Source organism: Danio rerio, chromosome 4 (genome assembly GCF_052040795.2).
Source record: "Danio rerio strain M-AB ecotype USA chromosome 4, GRCz13ab, whole genome shotgun sequence".
Classification (NCBI taxonomy): Eukaryota; Metazoa; Chordata; class Actinopteri; order Cypriniformes; family Danionidae; genus Danio; species Danio rerio.
Window position 1 is genome coordinate 79,190,422 of NC_141024.2, and position 27,970 is coordinate 79,218,391.

At 36.2% G+C, this 27,970-nt stretch overlaps 5 protein-coding genes and 1 pseudogene across 10 annotated transcripts in view; 4 read left to right on the forward strand and 2 right to left on the reverse strand.

The window, feature by feature from the left end:
- LOC137489621 (uncharacterized) overlaps window positions 1–27,970 on the forward strand; it is a 403,605-nt gene that overhangs the window by 358,917 nt on the left and 16,718 nt on the right. The window lies entirely within an intron of this gene.
- The window catches only part of LOC137491081 (uncharacterized), a 554,517-nt gene that overhangs the window by 56,726 nt on the left and 469,821 nt on the right, over window positions 1–27,970 (forward strand). The window lies entirely within an intron of this gene.
- LOC147845078 (uncharacterized) lies at window positions 211–2,849 on the forward strand (annotated as a pseudogene).
- On the reverse strand, window positions 3,010–6,393 carry LOC141381824 (uncharacterized). The gene is made up of 5 exons (XM_088649896.1): window positions 6,364–6,393; window positions 5,701–6,320; window positions 5,442–5,564; window positions 4,104–4,833; window positions 3,010–3,260 (listed from the first exon to the last, which is right to left on the reverse strand). Exons 1-4 carry the CDS (start codon window positions 6,391–6,393, stop codon window positions 4,770–4,772), a joined length of 837 nt encoding a protein of 278 aa, XP_088506022.1. The 3' UTR covers window positions 3,010–3,260; window positions 4,104–4,769.
- Window positions 8,997–16,274, reverse strand: LOC137489753 (uncharacterized). Of its 6 annotated transcripts, none has more exons than XM_087249288.1 (4): window positions 16,224–16,274; window positions 15,533–15,682; window positions 12,108–12,294; window positions 8,997–11,073 (listed from the first exon to the last, which is right to left on the reverse strand). In XM_087249288.1, the coding sequence occupies exon 4, from the start codon at window positions 10,901–10,903 to the stop codon at window positions 10,190–10,192; it is 714 nt and encodes a 237-aa protein (XP_087105414.1). In that variant the 5' UTR covers window positions 10,904–11,073; window positions 12,108–12,294; window positions 15,533–15,682; window positions 16,224–16,274; the 3' UTR covers window positions 8,997–10,189. The 6 variants fall into 6 exon arrangements, with proteins under 6 accessions (XP_087105414.1, XP_087105415.1, XP_087105411.1 ...); XM_087249289.1 differs by having other exon boundaries at window positions 15,533–15,685; XM_087249285.1 differs by lacking the exon at window positions 12,108–12,294.
- LOC100536649 (uncharacterized) lies at window positions 18,570–27,835 on the forward strand. The gene is made up of 3 exons (XM_087248775.2): window positions 18,570–18,610; window positions 19,183–19,333; window positions 25,380–27,835. Exons 2-3 carry the CDS (start codon window positions 19,249–19,251, stop codon window positions 26,639–26,641), a joined length of 1,347 nt encoding a protein of 448 aa, XP_087104901.1. The 5' UTR covers window positions 18,570–18,610; window positions 19,183–19,248; the 3' UTR covers window positions 26,642–27,835.

The window sequence follows — 27,970 nt, forward strand, 5'->3', positions numbered from 1 at the left end:
ATATATATATATATACACACACAGTACTCTGCCCTGGTCAGTTGGCATTTCTGTGTGGAGTTTGCATGTTCTCCCAGTGTTCGCATGGGTTTCCTCTAGGTGCTCTGGTTTTCCCCACAATCGAAAAAACATGCGGTACAGGTGAATGTGCTACTTGCACGCCTACTTCCGCGTTCTTTTCAATAGGGCTCACTCAGTTCCGGTTTAGCAATGGCTATGTTCTACACCCGCTGTCTCCAGGACCTCCCACGGATTAACATTACCGATGTGCATCGCATTTGCAGAACTATAACAGCTCCATCCAGCAAGCTGGAAAAAGGCTTTAAACTATACGCAGCCTCGTATATACACGAAGGTAAGCAACATTTAATGTTAATCAATTTCATTGCTAACGTCAATTGTTGGCTAACTGTAAACAAACAGGAATGCATTTATTGTTTTCATCATGTGTTTGTGTTATTGTTATCAGTTTCAAATAAAGACAGGGTGTCAATGAGGAAAAATGAGGCACCACACAATTTAATAGTATGCTAGTGACATAGGGTTCACCGTTCTCCAAAACCAGTTCAGGTGTTTTAGAGGTGAAGTTGTTTTTTATAATCGCACATTCGTTCATTTAGAAGTATCTATATTGTTTACCATTTTACTTTGAATATTCGATCGGAATTAGCATACAAGTGTGACTTGAAAACAACATTAATACTGTTTATTTGACTGTGAACAATGTTGTACTTTGATATTTGCTTCTAATATGATTTAGCTATTTAGAGCTTGCATATAAAACTTTTATAAAATTATATTATTAAGGGGAAAATTCAAATGTGCAAATATAAAACCAACTTTACCACTATTCAGGTGTTCAAGTGTTCAAATGCCTTCATTTGTGTTCCGAATTGTTCATGTGTGTTCCGATGTGTTCATTTTTTTGAAGTATTACAAATAACAAGGAGGTTTGGCAGAAGAATCAGAATGTTGTCAGTCTGAATTTGGCTTCCATATTTTAGAAACCTAAATGGTTTTAGTATTTAAGTATTACATAAACCCAGAGCAGCCAAAGTGTTATCTGCACCTACAAAGCCACCTTGGTTATTGTTCTACTAAAATTAACATGCTTCTAACTTGTATTTTATTGGCAAGAAGTACAATTAATAATTATGTATATATATATACATTTTTTTTAGGTTGGACTCAAGGATGCTTCACCTTTGGTGCTCACACACAGCAAGTGTTCATGTGTGGCAGGCACTGCTTTGTGCAATCATACGGTTGCCTTGCTGTTTCAAACTGCTCATTATTCCCAGCTTAATTTATCTGTTGTACCCCCTGTGCTTAGCTGCACTGAAAGAGAACAATCCTGGCATAAACCACGAACAATGGTAATTTAACCTTAGAAATGTAGGCTTATTTGTTAGACAGTATAATCACAATATGTGACATTGTTTGTGAAGTTTACACTAAAATCTCAATGTAATTTTGAGATTAGGAGCTTTAAAGTTTAGTTTCAACCATTTATTTGACCATGATTTCAATATTTGACATGACCTTATTCTGTTCATATTAAAGATATCATGGTTAAATTTTCTAAGAATGTTGTTTATGTTATGCAGGTTAATTTGATGTAGAAACTGAATTCTTTTAAAAGTACATTTAACATTTGTAGTTTACCATTTGTTATATGATTATTTACGTTTGTTTGTCAGAGTGTGAAACCAGGCCCGATCAATGCCATGGTCATCACAAAACCTGTAGCAAGCCGTTCTGCACAAGGTGGAGTGAGGTGAAGTTCAGCAACCACATTTTTTTTTTATGGTACAAGGATGCTGAGAACAAAGATATTTTGTTACATTTCATTGCAAGGCTTTATGCTGTTAAAGCATTTAAAATAATACATATAAAATGTAAAAAAAAAAAAAAAAAAAAACTGAAATAGTAATTAAAGCAATGAGAAATGTAGTGTTACCAACAATAATTAACCTAAATATTTCCACACTGAAGTGGACTCTACAGAGGGATGGTGGGCCCTTTACCAGATTCATGCATGTTTAGAGTTGAGGAGGCATATGCAGAATTCAGCCCTGAGGACAAGCCACTTGTTACCACCATGAACATGTCACCTGACAAGCCACTTGCTGAAAGTGCATTTGGGTTGGTCTAGGAAGGAAGCTTATTGTCTTTCCAGCAGCCTGTCTTAACATCGCGGTACATCACACTACACGATGCTCCATCAACTCCACCTTTGCCTCTTGAAGGATATTATCTTGCTCCATCTACATGCAAATTTGTTTGCACTGAGGAGGAGCTCTTTCACCTTCAAAGTCTAAACACACCACTAGATATGGCTCAGAAAATTGAAAAGGCAACACGCGAGCAAAGCTCTTGTCCTGACTGGCATCAGCTTCGCAGATCAAGAGTAACAGCTTCAAGGTTTCGGGAGATATGTCACGTCAGAGGACTAAGCTCTGCAGAGTCCCTTGCAGAGCGAATCATCCGAGGAACCAGACAAACAGCAGAGATGAGAAGAGGTGCTGAAATGGAGTCAGATGTAACAGCGGAATACACCAAGTTGAAAAATGTCAAATTCTCACCCTGTGGTTTAATCATCCGACCTAATGCTCCATGGCTTGGTGCATCCCCTGATGGCATAGTTTTTGATCCCACCGACAATCCTCAATTTGGACTTGTTGAAGTTAAATGTCCTAATGTCAAACATTGTAGATTGCAAATATTTGCAAATGGACCATGGATTTCTCACCCTGAAAAAAAGCCATGCCTACTATTACCAAGTGCAGGAACAACTACTGGTCTCCGGAATGCAGTGGTGTGATTTCATGGTGTGGGCCCAGGAGGATTGTTTTGTCCAGCGTATCTAAAGTGACACTTCAGTGCACAAAGTTATCAGAGAGAAGGTGGATTATTTTTTACTTTTACACATACATGCCAAAATACTTGTCAATGAAATAACTGTCAAAGAAATGAGTAATCTGTAAAACAGTACTCAAACATGTTATTAAATGTGTTTTATTTGTACAATGTCTGTTTGTGTGTTCAATTCCTTTTTCTGATATGTACAATGTCAGTTTTATTTACAGTATATTCCACTTATCTTGCTGGTCATAACAGTTTCCTCTTAAAATAAACATAGATTGAGTTAACATGTATTGAGAATGGTGAAAAAACAGTAACAGTTAAAGTAAGAATTCCAGTAGTCAAAGTAAACGGTAATCTAAGATTTTTTTCATTTGATCCATGTCTTAATTAACCTACCTGCAATGCATTAACCTACCTGCAATGCATCCTGCAGGAAAACACTTCAACGCATAGTGAGAACAGCTGAGAAGATCATTGGTGTCTCTCTCCCCTCCCTTCAGGACATTTACAGCACACGTCTTACCCGTAAAGCCCTCTGCATAACAGCAGATGCCACCCACCCAATGCACAGCTTCTTCAGTCTGCTGCCATCAGGGAGGAGACTGCGCAGTCTCCAGGCCAGGACCAACAGACTGAAAGACAGCTTCATCCATCAGGCTGTCAGGAAGCTGAACTCTCTCCCAGCTCTGCTCCCCGCTCCCTCCCCACGCACCTCCTCCCCTCGCACCTCTGGACTCTGACACACACACACACACACACACACACACACACACACACACACACACACACACACACACACACACACACACACACACACACACACTCATCTGCACTGGTCACTTTATGCAGACACATACTACCTCCCAATATGTCACTGTCACTTTATCACAATTATCATGTTTACAAGTTCTTTTTGCACTATACTGTTTTTTATCTGCACAACTCTGGTTTACTTTGCACTCATTGCTATATGCCCTTAATGTCACTGTATTGTTTACAATTTTTTATTACATATGTATATTTCTCAGACCACATTTATGTGCAATGTATATACTGTAAATTTTCTAAAATTTTCTTTTTTTCTTAAACTCTACTATTTTTTATATATATATTTTATATTAATGTTAAGCACCTTGGGTCTGAGAGTAACGCAATTTCGATTCTCTGTATGTCTTGTACATGTGGCTGAATTGACAATAAAGCTGACTTTGACTTTGACTTTGACTTGACTTAACTAATGCCTTGTTTTGATAATTTGACAACAGACATGCAACTGAAAAAAGTTGATTGATGTTAACACTGTGGGAAAGTGTAATGACACCATCAAAAAGTTTGTTTTGTTTGATCGTCCTGATGACCCGTTCCACGTGCACACGCAATCTCGCTATTGCCTGCGTTTCTTTCACCTGATGTGCTGGCATCTGCTTTCCCCTGGACAGAAATGGTGGACAGTACACTTTGCATTTGACACAGTCACTAATCAGAAAGCCTTTATCAACCATAACTGCCATGTCTTCTGTCAGCATTTTTGTTATCCCACACTGTTTAAAGATCTCCCTGTCACTCACTGACCCAGCATAAAGCTGAGAGACGAATGTCACTGGACCATGAGGCGCTATTCCAATGAGGCCTTTCATTGTGCAGTGAGATTTGTAATTTGAATACATTTCACTTTGCAGTAATGGTGAGGATGGTGTTTGACATCTGATCTCAGTGCAGTCAATGATGACCTGTGTGTCTGGGAAATCAGAGAACTCTTCAGGAAGGTTAGATTTTACATCAGCTGCTGAAAGCCACACACACACTGATCCCAGCAGTGTATAGAGATAGTTTGTCCATGTCGCAATTATTCTGCTCACTGTGGAAGGATGCATGTGGAAACTGTGCCAGGTCTTTCTCCTTTAATCCAACAGACAGGTAGACAAGGAAAAGAAAAAACTCATCAATTGGCTGCAGCAGCTGTCTCTGGGAAGGTGAAACATGCATAAAGGTAAGTTTGTTTAAGAACATATTAAAGTCAGCTTTATACGCGTATATGGGTGTGTGTATGTATGTATATATATATTTACATACATGTAAATAAATGTGTATGCATGTATATATGTATGTGTATGTATATATGTATGCACTCATACATATATACACATACCTACATGTATATGTATGTAGGTGTATGCATGTATATATTTATATGCAAGTGTGTGTTTAAGCGTGTGTGTGTGTATATATTTATACACACACATACATATACATGAATACACATACATAAGTATATACATGCATGTATATACATATATGCATGTATGTATGTGTATGCATGTATATATATATATATATATATATATATATATATATATATATATATATATATTATATATATATATATATATATATATATATATATATATATATATATATATATTTGTGTGTGTGTGTGTTTAATTATATATAATTATATTATATATATATATATATATATATATATATATATATATATATATATATATATATATATATATATATAAATAAATGTGTTTGTGTACAGTCATGCTTACTGTGCGTATAAAACCTACCTCTGATGGTGGCAGTCTTCCTGCTTTCTAGCAGCAGATTTAGCCCTGGACACACGAATGATTTTGTGAATGGATGGCTCGATTAGCCACCAGAAAGATGTCAGGTGACGGTAGCTGGGCAACCTATAAGCAGAAGTGTTATTGAATACATTTACAAATTGTTTACATGTTTCCGTGCTAGTAATGCATGCACGTGTATTTAAAAATGAGTATATGTAATCACATCTAATCCTAAGATTCTTCCAATCTTCAGACCTACCTTGTATAAAATCGGATGTCCTCATCTGAGCCAGCAAACCGTTCCAATCCAAAATCACGCTGAACGTGTAGTTCTTGTAGCTGTTTTTTCAGCTCATCCACTTCATTTGAAAGTTCTTCTATTTTAGCATATGCCAGATCTAATGATGAAGGCTCGGGAATGGTACAGTAATCATGATCCATCGTAACATCCATGGGTGTGGGTTCGACGGATACCACTTCAGCCGGCCTCTCTCTCCTCTCCCACACACTGGACCGCGATGCTTTAACTGCATAGTTATTCCAGGAAAAAAGCACTGGCACAGCGCCAGTTACTAACTTTTTTCGTGCCTCTGGTGTTTGCGGTTCAATAATCTGATCCCTGCTAAAATGTCTACTGCAAACCTTGGAATTGCCGGTTGGACAAAAATCATCTCGGCGTATGTTCACAAGCCACTGTTTTCTAAGGTCCACGTTTAAAGGAAAACTGTGAAAACTTATACTTCTGTTGAATTTCGCAGAAGATGTACACAGCGGAACGCAGCAGTGTACGTTGTATACCTTCTGCTGTCTCTGAAATCTATAAACACTTTTTTTTGAACATTTTCTCCCAACTTCGCAACAATGGCCGACAAACCGGAACTAAGCGGGCCCTATTACTTCAAGGCGGAACTAAGTCACGAGCCTGCGTGCAAGTAGCGCATTGGTTAGGCATTACCACACTATGCTTTATAAAGCCATCGTCCAAAGCCCTCTTGAACGAGCAGCGTTCTTAAGGATTTGAGTTTTGTTAAGAAACCGACTGCTAAACATCCCGCTGCGTAAACACTCGTTACTCTTAACAAAAAGCAACCATGGCACCTGTACATTAGGCACTGCTGGGATTTGAACCCAGGATCTCCTGTTTACTAGAGGGGCACTTTGACCAACTAAGCCACAGCACCAACGCTAGAAAGGAGGAAAGACGTTTTTGCACACAGAGACTAAAAAAAGACAGCAAGTCTTAAAATGGCAGGCAAAGAGGTTGTTTAACTCTATTTTACTATTTATTACGCCTCAAAGCTATACAATTTTATAATTCATTCCGGTAAGCTCTATAAAACAAGCACATGCACCATCTGGACTAAGGCGCTGCTGGGATTTGAGACCAGGATCTCCTGTTTACAAGGCAGGCGCTTTGACCAGCTAAGCCACAGCGCCACAAAATTCACAGTAAGAGACATTTGCCCGATAACAAAAATCAAAGAAAAAAATAATACACAACAAAAACCAGCATGTCAGGATGCAGAAAATGCTGACAAGACTGACGTGGTCTTTTAGAGTCTGGATGATCATGTCTCAAACCTGACCGGTAACCTGGCCTCTGTTCAAGATCAAAGCAAAAAATGTGTGAATTTATTTTTACTAAATTTATTTTTAACTATTTTTACTAGGCTACATAACAATAAAACAATATTCTGGACAAACTAAGACATTGTGCAAACGTTTAACCGTGGCAGAACCCCAATAATTAGAAAAAAAAAGAAGAGAAAGACAGGCAGAGTGATAAAACGGATAAATAGAAATATTAATTTAGAATCACGGATGACTTATTTGAGCGCAATAGCCCAAATACATGTCATAAAATATTAATATTAACAATCATAATTTAAATAATGAAATTATATAACCTATCCCAATCCTGACATAGCTGCGTTTAAATAATAACTGAAGACGCTCCTTTAATGCATTCGCACGTTATGTTAAATTATTTTAAATTAGACAACCCATCCATAACCAACCTTAAATCATACCTGAACACTGTTTAACAGTTCCAAGTAAACTGTTTTGTGTGACATTTTCATAAAATCTCTCTGCTTTTGAATATCTTTGTTCGTAATTGTTCTTAGCCCTGTCAATGTTTATCTATTTTGTATTGTTATAATATTTCCTTTCCTGTTTCTCTTACGTTTATATTCTTTAGCTGTCAATATAATACTTGGCGTCTATGGAAGAAAGAGTCAATAAGACAATGTGTAACATCATATTCATCAAAAGACGGTTTATGTGCAAGTAACTGCACCGGTCCGAGCAGGGAGCGAGCCGGCATGGGAGACAAGCTCCGATAAGATTGCAGAACAACGTCTGTCACTGGATCCGAGAACTGAGATTTACGCGATCACCAGCTGGCTTCCGTTACATAAGGGCAAATATAGATGACTAAAACCTCATTTACTCATTTTACTCATACTTTTTATCATTTATAATGTCCAAAACATTGATATTAATATTAAATGCTACTTTTGTGCCTTTAATAGCCTTTTTCTCGCCTGTTTACTGGGTTAAAAATCTTACATTCCATCTCCACCTGCTGGTGAAAGCTAGAGCAGCTGGCGATCTTCAATCTGCAATCTATTGCTTTTCCTGCAGTTCCCAGATGTAATGTTGAATTTTAACAGTCGAATTTGATCCACTGAATTTATGGAAGCGAATATTTGAACTGAAATAAAATGAACTGAAAATTACCTTTTGAATATTATACATCGTATTTTTAAAGGGTATTGAATATTTTGTAAGTGAAATCTGAAAATTGAATATGAATTATTGAATTTTTAAGTATGAAAACGTGTTTGAAATATTTTTTGTTGAAATATTCAAAGCTTAAATATACAGATATGTTAAATTTCAGGACCTAAAAATACAAACCCTGGAATTCAAGTCATTAAAATGCAAGAACTTGTTAATACGGTGTATTATTTTTTTCAGTTTGTGATATTCAACAAGCTTTTTAATTCAAGACTTTAGGCATTGATTTTGTTCCATATTAGCTGTGGCTAATATTTACCTTAAGGCTAAATGATCAAAGGGAAGGCCCATTTCTTTTGTCCAGTTTTCTCCTGTTTTGTGGCTAGTTATGGAGGTTAGAATTGTATGCTTAATTTATGGAACTGTATTTTTTGGTATGGGTAAGAGGTTTAATATTAGGTAGCGTACCTTGTTTTGTTTGTTGTTTTGGCCTTTTTGTTCCCTAATTCTGATTTTGACCTTTTTGTTTAATTAATCTGATACCCCTTTTTGACAACTTGGCCTGTGTGTGTGTGTGCTTGGGGAGCAGGAAAGGGGACTCCAGGTGACCACTTTTTATAGCGGTCATCCTTAAATTTATGTGCGTAGCGGGGTGCATCCGCTACGTAACAGTATCTTACCAATCTTGTTAATATTATTTACGTGGCCAACGATAATAACATAACACAGTACTGAGTTAACTTTTAGCAAGGTAACAAGATCTACAGCTCGAGGCAATGACTTAGAAGCACATAAACAAGAACACAGTTCTTACAAAATGAGAACAAAGATTTATTGAGCTACACTACGATACATGAAACTAACTACGTAATAAGCAGACAACAAACAAACTCGCACACACAGAGGCAGTTCAGAGGATGTAAAATGAGTTGACAACCATCCCAAATTAATTCTAATACTTTTCACAAGATCTTAGAATAACACCTGAGAAACCACAAAAGCAGAGATATGGCTTATCTTTAACTGTTTAAGATCAATCTGCCCCAGATCAGTAAGAGACGTTTGTTTGTTACTTGCACTTTTGCTGAAGATGAATCTCCCTCGCCAGCTGGCCTTGGGGAAACACAGTGCTCCTGATTGGCTGGTGGCTTCTGTGACGTCCTTGGAATTCCCTCGCTTGTGGGTGGGTGGTTCTGGGTTACTGAGGTGACGGACTGCTGAAAGTCGGTTTGCGGAAGTTCGTGCAGTTTCAAAGCAAAATTTCTTTGTTGCAGGGTGTCTTTAAGTGACCTGGTCTGATCCATCCCTATGGCACTGTCTGCCAATGAGCAATTGCCATGAAGGGCGGTGCCACACCCCGTGTCGACGTAGAAAGGGTCAATCATTAACACACTGCATGTAGATTTCACGGGGAAGAACTCTTGCAAGATTGAAACTATCTTACATCAAATGTTACAAGACGAATACTGTTTGTACTACTAGTTTTTCATTTACACTAACAGATTGCAAATGTCACTAGCTTTCATTCAAGTCCAGATCTCATACATTTCAGACACATACAGATCAGTTTAATCTGCTTTAAGGGTTAAAACAACACATTGATTAACCTGGTTGGTTGAAATAACCACAGCATATGAGGAACATTATGGTGTATTATTCAAAGATACATCTGCCTTAGTTCTAACATTTTAAGAGATTTACTTTCATTTGTATGCATTAATGTTTCTAGAGATCTCTTCGTCTCTACGAAATTGTGCATCTGACAGGATGCACAATTTCAATGTCATTCAAAAGTCTTGTGAGGCGGTTCCTGCTGAAAATCCCGTAAAGCCCCTTTGTTTAGTTTAAATCATTTACTAATTTTGCTGAAGGGTACCTGGAACATCTGCAGCCAGAGTATTGGTCAGAATAACCCAAAATCAATTGGTGCTTTGTTATCGTGATGGTTTAAGCCCTTAAGCCAGTTCAATGACTGAGACAATTTGCAGATGCCCAAGATTTCAGATTCAACTCGTGCTGACCACTGCAATATGCCCATGAGTTCCTTCAATGTGTTTATTAAGGTGTGATGATTTGCTGAAACTCTCCCCACACTGAGTGCATGTGAATGGTTTCTTTCTAGTGTGGATCCTCATATGGTGATTAAGGTTTGTTGAGCAGTAAAAACTCTTCCCACACTGAGTGCATGCGTATGGTTTCTCTCCAGTGTGGATCATCATGTGTAGATTAAGGTTGGATAATTGGCTGAAACTCTTCCCACACTGAGTGCATGTGAATGGTTTCTCTCCAGTGTGGATCCTCATGTGGTTATCAAAGTTTGTTGAGCAGTTAAAACTCTTCCCACACTGAGTGCATGTGAATGGTTTCTTTCCAGTGTGAATCATCATGTGATAATTAAGGTGAGATGATTGGTTGAAACTCTTCCCACACTGAGTGCATGCGTATGGTTTCTCTCCAGTGTGGATCCTCATGTGTTGATTAAGGTGTGATGAGCAGTTAAAACTTTTTCCACAACGAGTGCATGTGAAGGGTTTCTCTCCAGTGTGGATCATCATGTGTAGATTAAGGTGTGATGATTGCTTGAAACTCTTCGCACACTGAGTGCATGCAAATGGTTTCTTTCCAGTGTGGATCATCATGTGATAATTAAGGTGAGATAATTGGTTGAAACTCTTCCCACACTGAGTGCATGTGAAGGGTTTCTCTCCGGTGTGGATCATTATGTGAATCTTAAGTTTGCTTTTGGTGGCGAAACTCTTTCCACACTGAGTGCAGGTGAAACGATTCTTGTCTCTCCTTTTTAAAACACCATCAGTCTGTAAATGAGTTTTTTCCACAATTTTGACATGATGTTCCTCCTCTTTACTCGCCTCATTCTGTTCAATTAGGTCTGAAATAAATAAATAAATAAAACATTAGTTTTCATTAAGTCTTAAAAACTCTCATCAAAAGCTAAAAAGTGAAAAGACACTGGAAACATTGGCTACACACACTGTAATTTTGATGCACATTGAATGTCAAATGAATCAGATCATATTTTGTTTGGTTCATTAACGTGTACACATTTAGGCAGATTCAATTCAATTCATCTTTATTTATCTAGTGCTTTTACAATGTAAATTGTGTCAAAGCCGCTTAACATAGAAGTTATAGTAAATTTAAACAGTGTCAATCCAGTTTTCAAAGTTTTTCATAAAAGTCATTTTGGTCATATTGATAAGACACAGATTTCTACGATTTGTAAAGTGGACAGGGAATACTTCTTTGTTGTGTGCCTGACTGGTAAATGTATCAGAAAAAAAGTTCTGGGGTAAGAGCTGAATATTTGCCTGTGTGGAAATATAAATTTCTATCATCTAATTCCAAATGAACAATAATCTACGTATAACTAAAAGGTTATATTCTTTGGTTTTTAATTATATGATTTCATTAACATCCCAGCTTGGAGGGACATTTAATCTTAATCTTTCTGACTACAGGCTAAGCCAGTGATGCAAATGCTTTAAACGACTCTGTCTTTGTCTTCAGGTGTTGCTTTTATGCTACAGAAACCCTATGTTGATTAACTTGTGTGGTCAGTAGCTGGGCCGTTTTTTAACACCTATGCCATGCTGACTCCAACTCTTAATTTGCATGCTTTGTTTAGCCATGTCCCGTCCTCCTAAGAACACAATATAGACAAGAAATCTTTGTCTTAAATTAGACTTGTGTGAGACTTGTGAGAGACTTGTGAAAGAACTTGCAGACTGCGGACCTCTAGTAGGCTCTTGCAGACACACGGACATCTTAAAGACGCTGTATGACTGCAGATTAACCAACACGTCTTAATAAAGGAATTCTGCTTGTTTCGAGTCTCCTGGACTGGGTTCTCTCTTCTTTTCACTCATTTATTTTTTTACAACACCTGGCAGATATGAGACGTACCTGTACAGCATCTGCATAAAGGCTGGAATGTGCACCTTTCCTTTTGTTTGCTGTTGGGTCATTTTCATCCATTCTGGGGTGATTTTGAGGTTTAATTTGGCCGAAACGTTCTCAGTGTTTCAGCAAATGGACTGATATTTGGGGACATCTTATTTTGACATATTCTGGAAAAATGCTCCATTGGCCTCTATTATAAATTTTTTTATAGTGCAAATAAAATACAATAAATAATAATAACAACAACAACATGGAAATCACTCAAATAAGCATATAAATGAGAGTAATAAATTCATCAAGACACAATGAAGTCCCCATCAATGGGAAAATGCTTTACATTTTTTTTTTAAAAACCTCAATACACTCTGGGCAAATTTACTCCCTTTTCGTTATATTCATGGCTGTTTTTTCTCCATTGACCTCTATTATAAGAACATTTTTTTTTATTGCAAAGCCATGACAGCACATATTCATGAATTTATGATTGTTGGTGTTCTTTGTGACGACATTGTTTAATTGGTCCCCCCATGTGACGGCAAAAAGGAAATGGGTGAGAGAATAAAGGAGGAGGAGAGTTAAAGAAGGCAGCATTATGTGGTGGGTAGAAGAAAGAGAAGTTGACTGTACTGTTGCGGTGTGGGGAAAGGAGTAGAGAAGTCGGGTCGAGATGAGCAGTGTAAACTTAACGACTGGCTGTGAGAAACAAAAAGCGGAAGTATGTATTGAAGCAACAGAGCAAAGACCGCTGTCTTGTTACTGAAGTGCACGTGACGTCTGTGAATGACTAAACCACTAAAGACTTCAGTGCAGTGTGTCCTGAACAAAATCAACTTACCGATTTATCTTTCTCGCTGGCATGGAGTCAGCTGCCAACTCACCTGCTGGGTTCACCAACAACCTCAACCTTCACATCCACATTCGCCATTCCCCACTCATTTCCCTTGACCCCTCCGCTCCATGGGTAAGAAGCAAAAGTTTTTGTTTTCTTTGCCCAAATTCTCATTTTGTTTCTCTTGTTTTGTTTTCTCCCTGTACTATTGTTATCATTATTATTTTCCCCGTTTTCAAATCTGACAAATCTGCTGGCCTGAAATCATTTGCATTTTTTTCTTTCATTTGAGTTATAAGTGCTGAGGGTTCTGCGTTTCATTGTTATATTGTTTGTTTTGTTGTTGATACTGCTGTTTGTGTGTAAAAAGTATTTTTTATTAATATTATTGACTAATACAAACTTTATTTAGACAATTACAGCAATTATCTGAGTTTTTTTCTGGTTCTCATTGTTTGTTATTTTATTTATTTAATTATTTTTTATTATTTGTAACTGGTGGTGAGAGCTAGCCGTGGTATATTTTGTTTGAAATGTATTTTAACAGATATTCTGTCTGGCGCCCAAGATTAACTACTTAAAAACAAGTGACAAACATATTTGTTTAATATTTGTTTATTGTATTTTTTTGGGGGGATCACCATTCCCACATCACCATTACATTTCCCTGTTGGGAAGAGATTTGTGATTTTTAAAATTGATTATCAGTTTCAGTGCAAAAAAGTTTCTGCCTTATGGAGTATAGTGTGTGTGTGTGTGTGTGTGTGTGTGTGAGAGAGAGAAAGAGAGAGAAGCTGGATTTATTGACCTTAGTCTAAAATGCGGAAGTGCGTCTGTTTTCGCGATTGTTTTAGAACTTCCGATTCAGTCGCCTAAGGTAGAAATGACTAGGAATAATAAACGGCAGAAAATGGTCATACTACTTGCTCTACAAGCAAATGTTTGCATGACTATACAGACCAAGTAGAATAATATAATAAGGAAATATCAGTTTGCAACATCAAACAGCGAAAATAGCAGTTTTTAATATCTAAAAATGAATGTAAGTGAAAGACCGGAAGTCTCGTGCCAAAAAGATTCAAATGGTTCCGCCCGCTCGTCGGCGAAGAATAAGGTGAATACTCTAGCCTGGCACCGCATCACACACCACCGCTGACTGCACGCTCACCTCGCGAAATGGATGAGGCCTTACTCACCACGTTTGCCATTGTGATATTCTTTAAAATGACAGGGGGCGGTCAAAAGAAACCCACTGTAAAGTCAGACGGATAAACAGAGAAGTAGAAAGTTTCCGAAACTACGTCATTTCATTAATATCGTTCAGTGTTTTTAAACTAAATAGATTTTTTGTTTATATAAATTATTTTAATGATTATAAGGATTTTTATGACCATTCAAGATTTTTTTTTTATCAAACTTTGGTGCATCACTTGCTTTTGTTCATATCTCGGACAGTTCCACCCATTATAATTTCTTAAAACATTAATGACTGCAGAACATGGGTTGCTCTACAAATACATATTTTTATTATGGCAAGAATAAAAGCAACAACAACAACAACAACAAAAAAGTACACTTACTAAAAAATACATGTTTCTTTAGATTTAGCCCGCTGCACAATTCACAGATTACTGTCTGGCTAGTTTCTCTCCTCTGCTTATGCTAAAAGGCAATAATGGTCCAACGTTTCTGACGATTAACACCAATAAAGCCTAGAAAAACAGGCATCAGTATATTGTACACTGAAAGGTTCAAATATTCCCTGTGTGTTTTGTTTTTGTGAAGTTTCAGTGCACTTTATTGACGCATTTCATTAAAACAGTTTAGAGAGAGAGAAAAGAGAGAATTCTAGACATCTAATTGTTGTTGTTCTGAGATTGTATGTAGAGCAGTCTACAAACTTGTTGTGAGTGTTGAAGCTGGCCTCTGCTGATGAAACTGCAAACTATCTACAGTAAACTTTCTTTTAATTGAATCTCTGACTCCTGCTCTTCTTCATCTGATAGTCTGGTCATTTTTTGGGTTAAAACTGTTGGTCCCCCTACAAAGTGTATTAATGCATGAACACTATAAACTGCTGTTTTACTCCACTGAACTCCATATAAAAGACAGAAACTTATTTGAACAGGCCCATCTAAAGGGTGAATGCAGCCAACTGATGATCAACAGTAAAAATGACACATTTGACCTCTTCCCAACAAGGAAAACAGCAACAATCTAGGTGTCAATTATTTGGTGTCATGGCTTTGCGGTAAAAAAATATGGTTATAATGGAAGTCAATGGGTCAAAAACAGCCAAGAACATAATGAAAGGGTATATAGATTGCGAGATTAATCGTATTATCATCACGATAACGATATTTTTGGCCCATGATCATGAAAATGGGAGACTAATAATACATAAAAGAATGACAAAAGACATGAGAACAAGTAACAAATGAAACTCATTCCCCGTCTTTCAATGAGTGCTTATGTGCATTTAGGAGAACTAGGCAGCACACTCAGGGCTGCAAGATGGATTAATTTAGTATTCTTCTTATTAAAATATATCTGAATGAGGATTAAATGACTGAGTTGGTCTTTGAGAATGAAAACTAACCTGTTTGTTCCTGTGGATCTTCCTGTTTGACTGTAATTGTTTCTTCAATCTTCACATCTTCACTCTCCTCTTTAATAAACGCCATCTTTATAACAGTGTGGAGATCAGTCGCTTCAGCAGGAGTTTTTCTCTGTGTTTGGACACTTTATCCTGCTTAAAATAAATAAAACAATGAACAGAAACAAAATAACTTCTCTTCAACACTTGCTTCAACAGTTTCTTTGTATGAAAGAAATTAACAAAAAGAAATAAGGCAAGTCAGAGCAAGAAACAAAAGCCACAAATGACCTGATTAAAACTAGTCCTCCATTTCTTATAGTGATGTATACTTAGAATGGAATGACATTATACTATTTAATAAAGTAAACCTTCATTAAAACACTTATTACATGCTGTTACATCCCTGTAACTTTATTTGAGTATGTTTTTAATTGTTGTTTGTTTTATTTACTTTATTGTCTGCTTACAGCAACGTGTAGCATTTTTTGCCCAAGACAAATTTTCTCTTGGGGACAAAAAGTTTATCCTATCTTTATTCAAACAATAGACCTCATTACTGTGAGTTAAATAGTACTACGTTGTATAAAGGGTTAAAATAATATTGTCAACAGCAGGTACATAATTTAGCACTGAATAAAAAAACAAACTTTAATCAATCGCTTTATATAAGTGTAAACGCTTTAAAACAAACCTTTCTCCAGTTGAACCGCAGCGCGGGAGCGGCGCAGGCTTATGACGTCACAATCCACGCCAAAATAAAAGACCTTTTAACCTTTTTTTTTTTTTTGGCACTTAAGTTACTTTTAGTCATGACTTAATATTTATAGTTTTTCTCTGCGTTTTGACTTTTTATCCTGTTAAAAATTAACAAAGCAATAAAAATGTCCTGTTTAAAATAAATAAAACTTTAAACAGAAACAAAATAACTCCTCTTCCAACAGTTTATTTATATGAGAGTAATTAACAAAAATAAATCCAGTAAGTGCGAGCAAGAAACAACAGCCACAACTGAGCTGATTAAAATTAGTACTGCATTTTTTATATATAGTAATGTATACTTAGATTGAAGTGAAATTATTTTATTTAAAAAAAAAAACCTTCATTAAGACTCTTAATACACTCACGTTGTTCCATAGTCCTCTTTACTTTGAGTAAAATAGTATTACATTGTATAAAGGGTTAAAATAATATTGTCAACAGCAGGAACATCATTTAGTATTGGATGAAAAACCTGAAACTTTAATCAATCGCTTTATATATGTGTAAAAGTTTTAAAACAAACCTTTCTCCAGTTGATTCACTTTTTTTGTCATAAGAAAAAATATCTAAAATAACATACAAATACAAATAATACTATTAGAAAGAAAGGAGAAAATATTAATATAATTAAAGTATTAATAATAATAATAATACTAAAATTACTAAATGAAACAAACAAAATTAAACAAATGAATGAAATTACAATGACACTTAAACAAATCACCATAAGAAAAGCAACTAAAATCTACTAAAGCAACTAAAAACGAGAATCTTCTTTAAATACATCTGCATAATATTTCAGGAATCATTCAGGAAACATTTTTTTTTATTGTTAATAAGATGAAGTGATGTTAGGAGAGTGTTAAATTCTATTCTAAAATGAGCAAATGATGAGTAATTATTTGTGAATTTCTGTTTGTGAATGAAAAATTTGCCATATAAGATAAAAAAAAATGTATGATGTGTTCCAGGGATTTAGCTTTTGGGTTATTATAATAACAATAATGTCTTTTAGATTAAAGCAATTCACAGCATTGGCAAAAGCAGATATATGCAAATTTAGGAGTGACCAAGATTGCTTGGATATTGGACAATCAAAAAACATATGTACAAGTGTCTCCTCTGCTTGTTTGCAGAAAGAACAGGAGCTGTCGATGTCAAAAAATTTGGAAATACTAGAATTTTACAGGGTAGATTTTCTGTACAATTTTAAAGTGTATTTCTTTTGCCTTGTTGGAAATGCAATATTTTCCAGGTAAAAGCCAAGTTCTATTCTATATCCTTAACCAAAGACCTCCAGTAACACTTTCCTCTAAAATAAATTTTTCTTTTAAATTCAAAATTTGACACACAAAGCTATTGTTTCATTTCTTATCTAACAGACTAACACCTTCTAAAAGCAAAGGAGAATGAATATTCACTGAGCTCCTCGAGTTAAATCTACATTAACACAATTTTGTTTAACTTATATAATCAAACTAGACTAAGTGTTTAAAGCAAAAAAATCCCAGCATTCTAAAATGTATAACAAATAATCTGATGGGTGTTTTGAGCTGAAACTTTACAGACACATTCAATGAAGTACTATTTTACTCACAGTAATGAGGACTATTGAACAACGTGTGTGTAATAAGTGTCTTACTGGAGCTTTAATTTATTAAACAGTATAATGTCATTCCATTCTAAGTTTACATCACTTTATATAAGAAATGGAGTGCTAGTTTTAATCAGCTCATTTGTGGCTATAGTTTCTTGCTCAGACTTATCTGATTTCTTTTTGTTAATTACTTTCATAAGAAAAAGATAAGTTATTTTCTTTCTGTTCATTGTTTTATTCATTTTACATTTTTATTGCTTTGTTAATTTTTAACAGGATAAAGTGTCCAAACGCAGAGAAAAAATATATATATGTCATGACTAGTTAGAAGAACTAAAACATGTAGTAATAATGAATACTTTTTACATGAAGGACACCTATTTTACCTCCTTTTCTGTAAAGTTTCAGCTCTAAACACTCATTAGATTATTTGTTATACCTTTTAGAATGTTGAGATTTTGCTTTAAACACTTAGTGGATTAAAAAAGTTTTTTTATTGTCTTAAAATGTTTAGAGTAAAGGTTTTGATCAACTCCAAATACTGAATATATGTGCGTCTGTGAGAAAATGGAAACGAGGGAGAAATGTATCAATAAGTCAAGACTGCAACAGTAAGTGGCAAAAGGGTTTTTTTTTTTTTTTAAAAAAAGACTTTTATTTTGGCTTGACATGTGACGTCATAAGCCTGCGCCGTTCCAGCGCTGTGATTCAACTGGAGAAAGGTTTGTTTTAAAGCGTTTACACTTATATAAAGCGATTGATTAAAGTTTCTGTTTTTTTTTATCCAGTGCTAAATTATGTACCTGCTGTTGATAATATTATTTTACCCTTTATACAACATAGCCCTCATTAATGTGAGTAAAATAGTACTATTGTTTGAATAAAGATATGATAACCTTTTTGTCCCTGAGAGGAAATTTGTCCAGTGCAAAAAAGTGCTACACATTGCTTTAAGCATACAATAAGCTAAATAAAACAAACAAAACGATTAAGAACATACATAAAGAATAAAGTTTAAAAAAAGTTACAGAGATGTGTGTAATAAGTTTCCTTATTGAAGGTTTAATTTATTAAACAGTATAATGTCGTTCCATTCTAAGTATACATTACTATATATAAGAAATGGAGTAATGTTACTAGTTTTAATCAGGTCATTTGTGGCTATTGTTTCTTGCTCAGACTTTCCTGATTTATTTTTTGTTAATTACTCTTATAAAAAGAAACTGTTGAAGTAAGTGTTAAGGAGAAGTTATTTTGTTTCTGTTCATTTTTTTGTTTTGTTTATTTTAAACAGGATAAACTGTCCAAACGCAGAGGAAAAACTCCTGCTGAAGCGACTGATCTCCACACTGTTATAAAGATGGCGTTTATTAAAGTGGAGAGTGAAGATGTGAAGATTGAAGAAACATTCACAGTCAAACAGGAAGATCTGCAGGAACAAACAGGTTGGTTTTCATTCTCAAAGACCAACTCGGTCATTTAATCCTCATTCAGATATATTTTAATAGTAAGAATATTCAATTAAATCCATCTTGCAGCCCTGAGTGTGCTGCCTAGTTCTCCTAAATGCACATAAGCACTCATGAGCTATGTTTCCATCCAAAAATGCAAATTAACTTTATGCTAAAAACTTGATTTTTCCATTCAAATGAAATCAACTCACTTTTATTGTCACATCAGCAGCAGCACGTGTGCTATGATGAGTGAAAAGCTTAGGTGCTGGCCCCAGACAGTACAAAATACAGACAGTTTAAATACAACAACAGTGCAAAATACAGACAGTGCAAATACAACGACAAAGAGTCAAAGCGAACAAAATCATCACTTCCTGATTAACTGGCGCCAAATATCAACAATGAAAATGGAATTTGCTGCGAAAAGAGAAGCTGCATCAATAGCTGCGTTTCCATTATCATGCCTAAAGTGAGCGAGCCAAGGCCGGTCACGTTTCCACTATCACTTCCGGGGCCAAAGCGGGGCTTTCTCGGGGCCAGCGGCCGGCCGTTTTCAGCCCGCCGAATACCTTGGGCCAAAGAGGGCTAGCTGGGGCGGAGTGAAAGGAGAGGCAGACACTAGTTTTCCGATCGCACAAGAGTACATGCACCAAACAAATAACCAAATAAAAAAAAATAAGGGAAAGAAAACATCTAGCCTTTTAGGCTGGGGTCTTTTTGTGTATAATCGCCCTTTTGTTTCCCTTTTAAATGTAAGGCTGTTGCATAAAATAATAAAGTTTTCATTTATAAGTGACTTTGCTGCATCCTCCTTGATGTTTCAATAACGCATAATAATCTTTACACCGTATTTAAGACACAGCAGACAGTAAAGGTTTTTGAGAGTTTTTGTCAAGTTTAAAAGGTGTTTGTGCACGTTTAGATGCCTGTATGTGAATGTGAGACCGAGCAAAAGAGCGCTCTCATCACAGCTCTGTTGATGCTGCGAGCGGCTTCTGTTTTTATTTATTTTGAAGATAATACACAACATAAATACAACAGAAAGACAACTTTACAAATTTCGTGACCATTTTTGTAGACTCAAAAACAATAGTGTCATATCCTAATAAAATAGCCTAAGATATATTGAAATAATTTAAATAATTACAAATATCAGATATAATAAAATCACATAAAATAAATAAACCAATATAAAACAAATAAAATCTAGCTATAATAATTTAGGTAGCCTATAAACAGTACATAAATCAAACCATTTAAACCCATATTAAACTTTCATTTTACAAAGGCCTATCTGAAAAAAAGATTTTAGATATTTTCTAAAACAATAAACACCGGAGGAGGTTTGAAATATTATTTATAAAGTATATGGATACGATCATATTAATCAAATCATGTAAACAGCATTTTATGGGTGAGTGAAAGCAGAAACTAGACTACCTTTTTTTCTGTCATGCATACATTATCCGCCTGATTCCCGCTGAAGTGGGCGGGTTGTGTGACGTTTGATTCGGGGGACGTTCTGGGGGAGGGGTTTGCATGACACGCTGCGAGGTACTAGCCCGACAGTGGAAACGCAACATGATTTCTGCCTCATTGCTCAACCCCCCCTTGCGATTGGCCCGGCCCTGCCCTGCCCGATAAAAGCCCTGGCTTGCACATGCCCAACAGTGGAAATGCGGCTAATCTTTTCTTCATCTAATAAATGACTTGCGCCTCAGAGGGTGATCCTGAAACGCAGTGAACGCGTAGTGGCGTTTAAAGGTGTCAGACGCGAAGATGCTCTTAATTCTGGAGGTCATGAATAATATAATAACACTAATACTTAAACTGTAAGGTGTTTAAGAATGACCAAAACAAGAGTTCAGATGTTTTATAATGTACTGAGCCGGCTGGTTTGTCCATTAATACACATTTGTATCATCACATGATCTCTTATAACAAAATCACATGACCTTTTTAATGCACATACTGGAGTTTGTATCGTGTTTTCCATCGTGATTTTTGATCATTTCTTATTGAATAAAACGTTTATCCAACTCAGTTATGCGCATACGTTTTTTTTGTTTTGTTTTTTTTTTGCATCATGGTGTTTTCATAAACCGTTTTTTTATGTGCATAAAAATAGGTGGATGGAAACATAACTATTGAAAGACAGGAATGAGTTTCTCTCTTGTTACTTGTTCTCGTGTCTTTTGTCATTATTTTATGTATTATTAGTCTCCCATTTTCTCTACCTTCTTAAGGTTATTGCTTTTCTTGTTCTCCTACTGTTTGTAAAGTGTCCTTGAGCATCAGCGCTATATAAAATAAATAAAAACAACTAATAATAATAAAAAAACTTAAACTGAGCTGAAGATATTTGACCTACTGTATTCTCATAGAAGATATCTGCTTTAACGGTAATGGTGTTGGCTTAGTATTTTCCATTTGCATATGTCACATTGATCCAAATTAACTTTTTTCATCAATATATATTTTTAATTAATTTATTATTGTATTATTAAATGTATTAAATTATCATATTTTTTAAATGGGGCAAATTAAAATCTTTTCCATCTGGGCTATTTGAAAAATCCCTTAGCCTTTAGCCCTTTATGAGTCTAAAATTGTCATAATAGTCTTAAAAATGTCTTTAAAAGTCTTACATTTAACTTGGTGAAACCTGCAGAAACTCTGGTTTAAAGTATAAAAAAAAAAAACATGGATGCCCCTGATATTAAATATGCTGAATGAAGTGGACAATAAAATAATTAATTATTATAAAACATTGTACAGTAATCTAAACTATATGATGTTGCTGCAGGGCGACGTGAGACTAAATGAACAAACTATTGTGGAACAATAACGTTAAACATTGCGCTGACTACAACTGGCCAACAAACTAGTCTAAAAATGACTTTTGCTGCTTAAGAAATGGATTACAGCATGCTGATAATATGCAGAGATTTGAGTGTAAAGTTCGTCAGTATTGACCATATTCTTCATGTACCAGCAGGTGCCGCCATTTGAATCTTTTTGCTCTTGACTTTTATTAAAGAATTAATTTTAGATCCTAAAAACAGTGTTGTGCTGCTGAGGCATGGGATGATAACCGTTTTCAAGGTATAACGCAGTTTGAAAAAAGCCGAGGTTTAAAACCGCCAATATTTTCTTCTGTACCGTTCATCGCTACATGTAAGGTTTTTTTTTTTACATTTTGTTTTAAGATATTCAAGACAACAGTATCTCCAAAGATGCCATTTTAAATTGTAAAGAAATCTCTGTTTATGAAACAAATAAAGACAGCAGAAGTCAATGATTCAATTGAGTGATTCAGCCTGATATGTTTACTGCTCCAAAATACTTTAAAAGTTTCTCAAAAGAAAATGTTTTTTGTGTTCAAAGAGGAAAAAGTTTTTTTTTTTTTTTTTTTTTTTTACAGAGACATTTAAAAGAATATATTTTAGAGGAGTAATCACAGTACCATAAAACTGTGATATTTTTTATTCAAGGTTATCATACTGTCAGAATCTTATACTGACCCATGCCTAATGCTGCTTGTTGTAGCAAAGTCATATTTTCTAATTTTATTGTTTTTCTTTGTATGTATAGTCATGAACACACTTGTTTGCAGAGCAAGAGAGCCTGTCTCTGAAAGAGATAAAAGATAAAGTGGTATTTCTCACTTAGCCTTACATATTCAGCCACCTAATTTTATGTGCATTTTGGGTAGGCTATAAGCATAAAAAATTGGTTGATGGAAACGTCATGATGCACATAACTTTTGAAATATAAGCATAAAGACACATGCGCATAACTGAGTAGGACAAACTTTTTATTCGATAAGAGAAGATAAACTCTCGTAAACCTTGCAAGCACTTTTACTGAACAAATTCCAGTATGTGTGTTTAAAAAGGTTTGTTATAAGAGATCATATGATGATGAAAATGTGTGTGAATGCACAAACCAGCAGGCTGAGAACATTATAAACATCTGAAATGTTGTTTTGGTCATTCTAAAACACCTGAACCGTTTCAGTATTCATGTTATTATATTATTAATGACCTCCAGAGCGTCTAGAGCATGTCGAGAGTGTCTGTTCTCTGCGTCTCATTGCTTCAAACGCCAACACGTGTTCATTGTGTGCCAGCATTGACCTCTGAGCTGTCATTTAAAGAAAAGATTCATGTAGCTTCTTCTACTGCAGGAAATTCTGTTTTTACTGTTCATATTTGGGGCCTGTTAATCAGGAAGTGACGATTTTGTTCTCTTTGATTCATTGGATGGAAACGCAGCTTTATTCGCACATTTTTTATGTGACATCCCAGTTTTGCGCATAAATTTAATTCACATTTTTAGATGAAATCATAGCTATTGCCTACATTTCAGTAACACAAAGAACAAAGTCACGTAGCAGAATGGCTTGTCCTTTCCTAATGAATAATTTGCTTAAATTCACTAACCTTCGACGGACATGTACAGCACGGGACGCGCATCATTCCTATTTTTAAAAGTGCGTAAGTGCACATGCTCTGTGTGTGCGCCGCGCTTAGCCTTGGACAGGCTCGGAGACAAGCAGAAAACATACATCTAATGCCATCTTAATGTGAGCGCTTTAATGATCAAGTACATGCAAATTTGTGTAGTGTTTAGTGATTAGTCATATTAACCCTTGTTAGTATAATATACAAACAAGTTGAGAATCAAAAGACACTTGAAAGAGAAACCATATCAGAGCCGCACTATTCCTAAAGTGACAGCGCACAATGTTCCTGCTGCCGACTGTTTTTAGCATTAATCAAACAACAAAAGAAGAGAAAACCCCTTACTGCTCTTGACTGAAAGACTTTTGTAGCTCAAATGTTTTTCTCAAACCGAAAACTCTTGAGTATTTAATCTCTCTGTAAATCAACTCAGAGTTCAAGTTTAAACTCGTAGTTGGTTGAACCTCCTTACTGAAACAGGCCCCAGGTCATCATGACATGATTGACAATTGTCACTGTTTGTCATTGTACTCTGTTTATCCTGAGAGCTGATGGGGAGTATTCTTAGGGCTTTTCACACTTCAAATTGTTAACCCTGGGTCATTCTAACCCTGGATAAATTCTGGGTTATCTGTAGTCACCTTCCACACTGCTCAAGCTATACCTGGGGTTAAAAAATAATCCTGGGTGTTCATTAACAGACAGTTCACATTTGTAAACCCTGGGTTATCATTATTATTTGTATAATTCTGTGTCACTGTCCCTGATTGGACAAACCACAAGTAACCTTTTTAGATGGCATTTCTGCATCTTGTCAGGTATATACAATGTCAACAAGTAGGTCTTCAGCTAAGCCTCAGGGCATACACAAAGACAAGAAAACAAAGACAAAAGTGCAAATAAATGAAAACAAGTAACAAAGCATGTCATCTTGCCGTATCCTCATCACTCCTGTTTAAAGCAAATGTGGCATTAAGAATTTGCATAAGTTTTATACAATAATGCAAACTTGCAAATATAAGCGTGAATTATGCATACTTGCTATGGACATGCAGGATTTGTCTCAATTGAGGAAAAAACATGAGTAATCTAGAGCGAGTGCATTTGGTTATGTGCATTTAAAGCCACAGGCACAAAAAGAGCTTGGTTTTCCTCTGACCCCCAAAATTAAATATTCTACAAGTTATATGATCTGATTTTGAGCTGAAACCTCAGACACATTCTGGGAACACCAAAGTCTTATTTTACATCTTGTAAAAAATGGGTAATTGTAGGAACCTTTTAAAGGGATAGTTGATGCAGAAATGAAAATAGCCTCACCATTTATTCTTCCTCGTGTGGTTTTAAACCTTTTTGAGTTTCTTGATCATGTTAAACACAAAAGAAAATATATATATATAAAAAAAAAACGCTACTGGCTTACTGTGTTCCACAATAAAGGAAAGTTTAAAACAACATGATGGAGAGTAAATGGTAAGGTCATTTTAATATTTGGGTGAAAACATCCATTTCTTGCTTGTCGCTTTGAGCCTTTATACTAAAGCAAATTTTTATTTTATTTTTTTTTTTAGATCTGATGGTGCTGAAAGAAGAGACTCATGGACAGAATGAAACAGATGAGAAACAGCAGTTTGAGAAACCCCAAGAAATAATGACTGATGAAAAACCCACACTGACTAAAAAGACTTCATCACACAGAAGACTTCGGAAATCCAAATCTGGGTGTAATTTCAGCTGCAAACAGTGTAGAAAGAGTTTCAGTCAAAAGTCAAACCTTGATGTTCACATGAGAGTTCACACTAGGGAGCAACCTTTCACCTGCGAACAGTGTGGAAAGAGTTTTGGTCAAATACAAGGCTTTAAAGCCCACATGAGAATTCACTCTGGAGAGAGGAAGTTCACATGCCAAGAATGTGGAAAAAGCTTCCGTCATGCAAGAAACCTGGCAGCGCACATGAGAACTCACACTGGAGAGAGGAAGTTCACATGCCAAGAGTGTGGAAAAAGCTTTTATCATGCTGGACACTTTGCAGCACACATGAGAATTCACACTGGAGAGAAGCCTTTCAGCTGTAAGCAGTGTGGAAAGAGTTTCTGTCAAAAGCCAAACCTTGATGTTCACATGAGAGTTCACACAGGGGAGAAACCTTACACCTGCGAACAGTGTGGAAAGAGTTTTAGTCAAATACAAAACTTTAAGATCCACATGAGAATTCACACTGGAGAGAGGCCATACACATGCCAACAGTGTGGAAAAAGCTTTTATCATGCTGGAAACCTTGCAGAACACATGAGAACTCATACTGGAGAGAAGCCTTTCAGCTGTAAACAATGTAGAAAGAGTTTCAGTAAAAAGCCGCACCTGATTGCTCACATGAGAGTTCACACTAGGGAGAAACCTTACACCTGCGAACAGTGTGAAAAGAGTTTAGGTAAAAATCAAGACCTTTACATCCACATGAGGATTCACACTGGAGAGAAACCTTACACATGCACAGAGTGTGGTAAAAGTTTCCCACATAAAAACACACTCAATCACCACATGAGGATTCACACTGGAGAGAAACCATTTGCATGTGCTCAGTGTGGAAAGAGCTTCACAACCAAAACTAGCCTCAAGAACCACATGAATGTTCACACTGGAACCATAGTGTTCACATGTGATCAGTGTGGAAAGAGTCTCACACGCAAAGACACCATTAAGAAACACATGAAGATTCACTCAAGAGAGGATCGTTTTAGATGCAGTGAGTGTGGAAAGGGCTTTAAAAGTAAAAGAAGCCTCAACACTCACATGAAGATTCACAATGCAGAGCAGAATCCTCAACATTGAGGCCTTGTCCACACAAACACGGGTATATTAAAAACGGCAGCTTTTTCACGTAGTTTGGCTGTTTATTCAAGTGAAGTTTATTTATAAACTACTGTCGAGAGGATCACATGCTTATGATTGTCCACGGCTGGTCCAGCATTAGCTAAAATATGATTCACCAATCAGATGATTCCTGACTCACTATAGATAACCAGAACACAAAGCTGCGGTCACACTAGACTTTGAGATTGTGAAATTCTGTCATACGGTGCTGTTAAAAGGGGCGGGATCAAACAAGATTTTTAGAAATTAAAAAAGTGAGCAATTGCTCCATGGTTTAAATTTCTGTCCAGAGAGGTCATGTTTTGATCCTCGATTGGTCTCACGCAGTCAAGTGATGCGATTTCGCATTGATTTCGCAATGATTAGCCAGTGGTTAGCACTGTTGCCTCACAGTAAGAATGTCGCAGGTTAAAGTCCCTGCTAACCAGTTGACTTTTTGTGCAGAGTTTGCTCATTCTCCCTGTGCTCGTGTGGATTTCTCCTGGTTTTCTCCCACACTCCAAAAACACACAACCTAAGTAAACTGGACATTAAATTGGCACCATAGTCAAGCTCTTTGTAAGCCTTATATTTCCCTTTAGCCGACCCTATATCTGTCATTAGAATAGAAAGAAGTCTGGGGAGTTCATCGAGATCTACCTGAGCTCACACTCCCCTCTCGTCCTGCTTACGGGATGGAGCCCAGGGCTCGAGGATCTTATGAGCTTAGGTCTCTCCCGGGATAGCATGCCAAACAAGTGTGAACTCTTGAATGCATATCAAGTTACTGATAATGAAACCCTTTGAACACCTGTAAATTTAAACTCAACTGAAGAGGGGTGAAGATTTGCCAGCTGTTTTGTAGTGTAGATCAGGGGTCACAGCTCAGTACCAGGTTGTGAGAGTTGCTATCGGGCTGCAAGAAGGCAAAATAATTCTGTATGTTGATAGATTGTATTGGCTTGTTTCATGTGCAACCAAATGACCTTGAGGAACTCAAGAGATGTGACCCAACCAAAGCAGTTTGGTAATCTTCATGGGGGTTTCATGCTTTGCTTTAAATTAGTGTCTCACAGACTGTACTTTGGTTTAAGTTACTTGAAGACGGACAAGTTAACATCACTGCTGATGAACTGCACAATTAATTGTCTTCAATAAAGTCTTCTCCACCAAGAACTTTGGTCAGCTTACTTATTTTATGTATTAGAGTTATCTATACATTTGCGAGCCACCCAAGAACGGTTAAGCCAAATACAGCAAAATCTGACAATGTGCTTCAACTTAATGTGTTTTATCATGAACCGATAA

Coding starts and splice junctions, on each gene's coding strand:
- LOC137489753 (XM_087249285.1), bottom strand. CDS start 15,617: ATGGCGTTTATTAAAGAGGAGAGTGAAGATGTGAAGATTGAAGAAACA. Junction 11,074..15,532: donor AGATCCACAGGAACAAACAG/GTTAGTTTTCAT, acceptor TATTTATTTCAG/ACCTAATTGAACAGAATGAG.
- LOC100536649 (XM_087248775.2), top strand. CDS start 19,249: ATGGCGTTTATTAAAGTGGAGAGTGAAGATGTGAAGATTGAAGAAACA. Junction 19,334..25,379: donor AGATCTGCAGGAACAAACAG/GTTGGTTTTCAT, acceptor TTTTTTTTTTAG/ATCTGATGGTGCTGAAAGAA.
- LOC141381824 (XM_088649896.1), bottom strand. CDS start 6,393: ATGCCTAACCAATGCGCTACTTGCACGCAG. Junction 6,321..6,363: donor AATGCGCTACTTGCACGCAG/GCTCGTGACTTA, acceptor GGGCCCGCTTAG/TTCCGGTTTGTCGGCCATTG. Junction 5,565..5,700: donor GACATCCGATTTTATACAAG/GTAGGTCTGAAG, acceptor TTCTGCTTATAG/GTTGCCCAGCTACCGTCACC.